Source organism: Enhydra lutris, unplaced genomic scaffold, assembly GCF_002288905.1.
Source record: "Enhydra lutris kenyoni isolate GAN:26980312 unplaced genomic scaffold, ASM228890v2 scaffoldscaffold68, whole genome shotgun sequence".
NCBI lineage: Eukaryota > Metazoa > Chordata > Mammalia > Carnivora > Mustelidae > Enhydra > Enhydra lutris.
The window spans coordinates 9,943,375-9,948,091 of NW_019154152.1; the positions used below are offsets into that span (position 1 = coordinate 9,943,375).

At 40.2% G+C, this 4,717-nt stretch overlaps 1 protein-coding gene across 1 annotated transcript; it reads left to right on the top strand.

Moving 5' to 3' along the window:
- Positions 1–2,792: 2,792 nt before the first annotated feature.
- On the top strand, positions 2,793–3,728 carry LOC111159622 (olfactory receptor 51A7-like). Its single transcript, XM_022522159.1, has one exon. It carries the CDS (start codon positions 2,793–2,795, stop codon positions 3,726–3,728), a length of 936 nt encoding a protein of 311 aa, XP_022377867.1.
- The last annotated feature ends 989 nt before the right edge of the window (positions 3,729–4,717 follow it).

The window sequence follows — 4,717 nt, forward strand, 5'->3', positions numbered from 1 at the left end:
GGTGGGTATTAAGGAGGGCATGGATTTCATGGAGCACTGGGTGTGATGCATAAACAATGAATCTTGGAACACTGAAAAAATAAAATAAAGTTTAAAAAAAATAATGAAGTGGAGGTTAAAGGTCAGAGGACAGGAAGGGCCTACGGGCATCCTATGAGAGCTGGTATAAAGTGATTGTGCTTCTTATCTTGGGTGAGGAAGTCAGGCCTTGCTCTGTTTTGAAATAGCACTACTGAGTTTTATCATTGGCAGATCCTCTCTGGTATGGTCAGGCTATTTCCTGGCCTCAGAGAGCCTGTTGGTTTTTATATTATTCCCTTTGTTCCCTTAAAGGCGTTAACTACTGAGGTTTTTGCATTTCTTTGTAATTCTGACAACTCTTAGGAAGTTCTGCAAGAAGTGTGCTTGGGCAATTGGGGTGTAGATCACGAAAATAGCTGGGGGCCTAAAATGACTTCTCCAGTGTCCTGAAAGCCACATCTTGTCTTTTCTGCTTAGAGTTTGAATCAATGTCATTTGAATCAAGCTTTTTCATTTATGCCATGCTTCCTATCTCATGTTAATAAGTTTAAAAACTGAATACATCACAAGGAAATTGCATTCTGATGGAAGACATATAAAAATTAGTGTTGGGAATAAGTAATATAAATGGCAAGTAAGGTTGAAGCCTTGAATTTTATTGCATCCCAGTTCTAGTGCCCTATAGAGTTCCTCCAGAGCTATGTTAATCAACATAAGTCATTTCAATTTCATTTCTGACAAAAGTGCATCAGATGAGAAATAAAAGGTCAACAGAGATTGTTGATAGCAAAATCCAGCAAATAAAAGGTCAACAGAGATTGTTGATAGCAAAATCCAGCAAGAAGAACCAACTGTAAAACAGTAAAGGCAAAAGCAGGATATTTAACAGAAAAATATTTAGGGGCATAAGCGTTTTGTGAGTGAAAGGAATTGGTCACTGTAATATTGTGATTTATAATAAATATGTGGTCCTCATGCAGGTTTTTGGCCCTGATTTTCCTTGGAATTTGCTGTGTGATGAGAGGGATAAAGTTGTCTTTTCTCGTGTTAATGTGGTAACTTCTGCACCTCACCTAAGATTGGGGGCTGTTGTCTGGAGAATCAACCAGGTGATAGGAGGGTTGAAACTTTTAGTCCCATCCCCTGACCTCCTGGGAGAAGAGAGGAAGATGAACTAATTGAAAAGCTTGTGTTTCTGATTCCTAATAGACGAGAGTGCTCTGACAAAGCCCAGGCTTCTGAATAAAACCCTCCCTTCTCTAGGCAAACGGGTAGAAACCATATGCTCTATGTGCCTTGGAATCCCATTGTCCCAGATTTACCTAATTCCTTAAAGAAAGAGAAAACTCTCAAAGGTACATATATAGTGAGCTCAGTTGTCTATTAAAACAAACAAGCTACAGTTGTAGAACATCTATTTACCTTATGGTGTCAAGGGAAAAAAAAAAAGGATCCAGAGAGAACCAGTCTCCCTCATCACCAACATACTGTGTCTCTCACCTTGCCACCCACCATGGCTGGCCTATAGTCCAGTTGGCTGAGTCACTTTGTGTTTATGAGAGTATATGTTGGCCTATAAAGTCTAAGAATCTCTCTCTACTCCCATGCACATGGATGGAGAGCACTGATATGGATTACTCATTTCTTTTTTTTTTAAGATTTTATTTATTTATTTGACAGACAGAAATCACAAGTAGGCAGAGAGGCAGGCAGAGAGAGAGGGAGGAAGCAGGCTCCCTGCTGAGCAGAGAGCCCGATGCAGGGCTCCATCCCAGGACCCTGAGATCATGACCTGAGCCAAAGGCAGAGGCTTAACCCGCTGAGACACTCAAGTGCCCCTGGATTACCCATTTTAAAGAACATTCTAGGGGCACCTGGGTAGCTCAGTTGCTAAGTTTCTGCCTTTGGCTCAAGTCATGATCCCAGGGTCCTGGGATGGAGCCCCGCATCGGTCTCCCTACTCAGCCCTCTCCCACTCCTTCTGCTTGTGTTCCCCCTCTCACTGTGTCTCTCCCTGTCAAATAAATAAATAAAATCTTCAAAGAAAGAAAGAAAAAGCAAACATTCTGCTTCCATACAAGAAAATGGGATTTTTCACTATACTAGAAAAGGTTAACAAGCAAGCACACATGACCTATTTTCTGTCCTTTCTTTGTACCTCTTCTGGTGGAGAGCTTGTGAGTAATGTCAGCTTTAGAAGCTCAAGTCCCTGGCCTGAAAAACATTTGGAAGAAAGGACTATAGAAATTGGAGAAACCACTTAGTATCTGTTCTCTTAAAATCTACTTCCAGCTGTTTCCAGCTTTTTTTTTTTTTTTTTTTTTTTTAATTCTAGGCTCACTTTGGGCCAAGCTAAAAGTATTATCCTATGGTTCAGCCTAACTATGTAAAATTTTTCATTGGCTTGGGTTGGGGAGGTGCAAATCCTAATAAAAAAGGAAGAATTTGTTTGTAGGTCACTGCTCCTTATGTGGGTGGTTTTTTTTGTTTGTTTGTTTGTTTGTTTGTTTTGAGGACTTTATGGAGAAACATGATTGGTCAAGGTAGTTCCTATATACCTGCTTCTCCTTACCAATTAACATTATCTGACTCTATTATCAATAGCTTGTTCAGAAGAAAGACTTCATTCTTACATTTCTTGATATGAGTTTCAAAATTGCATTTCTTTGTGTCTCAGACAAAAGTGCTGAAAGGAGGGAAATTAACATAATAGACTTATGTTGATAGTATCATTTCAGGTCTGGGAATAAATACTTTCCAACTGATTCATCATGCACACTCTCAATTCCTCTAAAATTGAGATCGCCACCTTCTTCCTGATTGGAATCCCAGGACTGGAGCATGTTCACGTTTGGATCTCTGTCCCCATTTGCCTCATGTACCTAGTGGCCATCCTTGGCAACTGCACCATCCTCTTTGTTAACAGGACAGAGCGTTCACTCCATGCCCCCATGTACTACTTCCTCTCCATGCTAGCTGTCTCTGACCTGGGCCTCTCCCTCTCATCCCTCCCTACTATGCTGAGGATCTTTGTTTTCAATGCTACAGGAATTTCCCCAAATGCCTGCTTTGCTCAAGAATTCTTTATCCATGGATTCACAGATATGGAGTGCTCAGTGCTCTTGGTCATGTCTTTTGACCGTTTTTTGGCCATACGCAACCCTCTGAGATACAGCTCTATCCTCACCAATGCCAGAGTTGCCAAAATGGGCCTGGTGTTTCTCGTTAAAAGCATGCTTTTAGTGCTCCCATTTCCTTTCACTCTCAAAAAACTGACATATTGTAGGAGAAGCCTACTTTCTCACTCTTATTGTCTGCACCAGGATGTCATAAAGCTGGCCTGCTCTGACAACACAGTCAACTTTTTCTATGGCTTCTTCGTTGCCCTCTATATGATGTCAGACAGTGTGTTCATTGCTGTGTCCTACATATTCATCCTGAAGACTGTGATGGGCATTGGATCTCATAAGGAGAGGCTCAAGGCCCTCAACACCTGTGTCTCCCACATCTGTGCTGTGCTCATTTTCTATGTGCCCATCATTGCTTTGGCCTCCATGCACCGTTTTGGCAAGCACAAGTACCCAGTGGCCATGATCCTCATTGCTGACATTTTCTTGCTAGTACCACCTCTGATGAACCCCATTGTACACTGTGTGAAGACATGGCAAATCTGTGAGAAGGTTTGGGGAAAACTAGGTCTAAAATGAAGGTATGGGAAAAGGTAAGAAAAGGTCAGCCAAGATAGGAGAATAAAATATTTCTAAGCAAAGTATTATGGATATTTATTCTTACCTTCCTTGATCATTCATATAATCACTACAACATATAGGCTGGGCACTGAGATCTATAAGCCTGGGACTCACATGGGCATTGACAGGTAAGTATGGAATAGATTTTGCAATACTATATTTTAAGTATTTTTACTTATTTATTTGACAGAGAGAGAAAAGTTTTGCAATATTATTAAAATCATGAATCAATGTACTGATTTGGAATTTTAATTACACTATTTATTACAGCACCAGGATAAATACACAAAGGGAGTAGAGCTTGTGCTCTCTTACAGAAAATGTATACTAGAGGAAGTGGAAGTTAAAGGATGTTAGCCCAAACCATTTACAAATTTTCTTTCAGGCAGCCTTCAGACATATATTTGTTGAGGGGTCTTCAGTCTATTTAATGCAAATTCTTGATTTCTCATTTAAGGAAAGAAGTGTATTGTCAAGTGCAAATTGGTTAAAAATTTCCTCTCTTTGCTCTTTCCTTAGTAATCAAATAGGGACAACCAGTGATTCTCTTTTATGTTAGAGCTTTCATAGCCTTGAAATATGATAGTAAGTGGCACCTGGGTGGCTCAGTTGTTAAGCAGTTGCCTTCTGCTCAGGGTCCTGGAATAGAGCCCCACACGGGGCTCCTTGCTCAGCAGGAAGCCTGCTTCTCCCTCTCCCATTCCCCCTTCTTGCGTTCCAACTTTCACTGTGTCTCTCTCTGTCAAATAAATAAATAAAATCTTAAAAAAAAATATGACAATAAGATCTCTCATAACATTCTTTAAGACAGACCAGATTTTTTCTCCATATTACAACAGGTTTCCAAGAAATTATAGTTACTAAAAGGAGAACAGAGAGATCATTCTGCTCTTGGTAGGAGACAGAAAAGCTAGTAGTTCAGTCATTTTTAAAACACTGACATTCTT

Bases quoted from the DNA above. Each gene is read 5' to 3' on its own strand.
- LOC111159622 (XM_022522159.1), top strand. From the start codon at position 2,793: ATGCACACTCTCAATTCCTCTAAAATTGAGATCGCCACCTTCTTCCTG.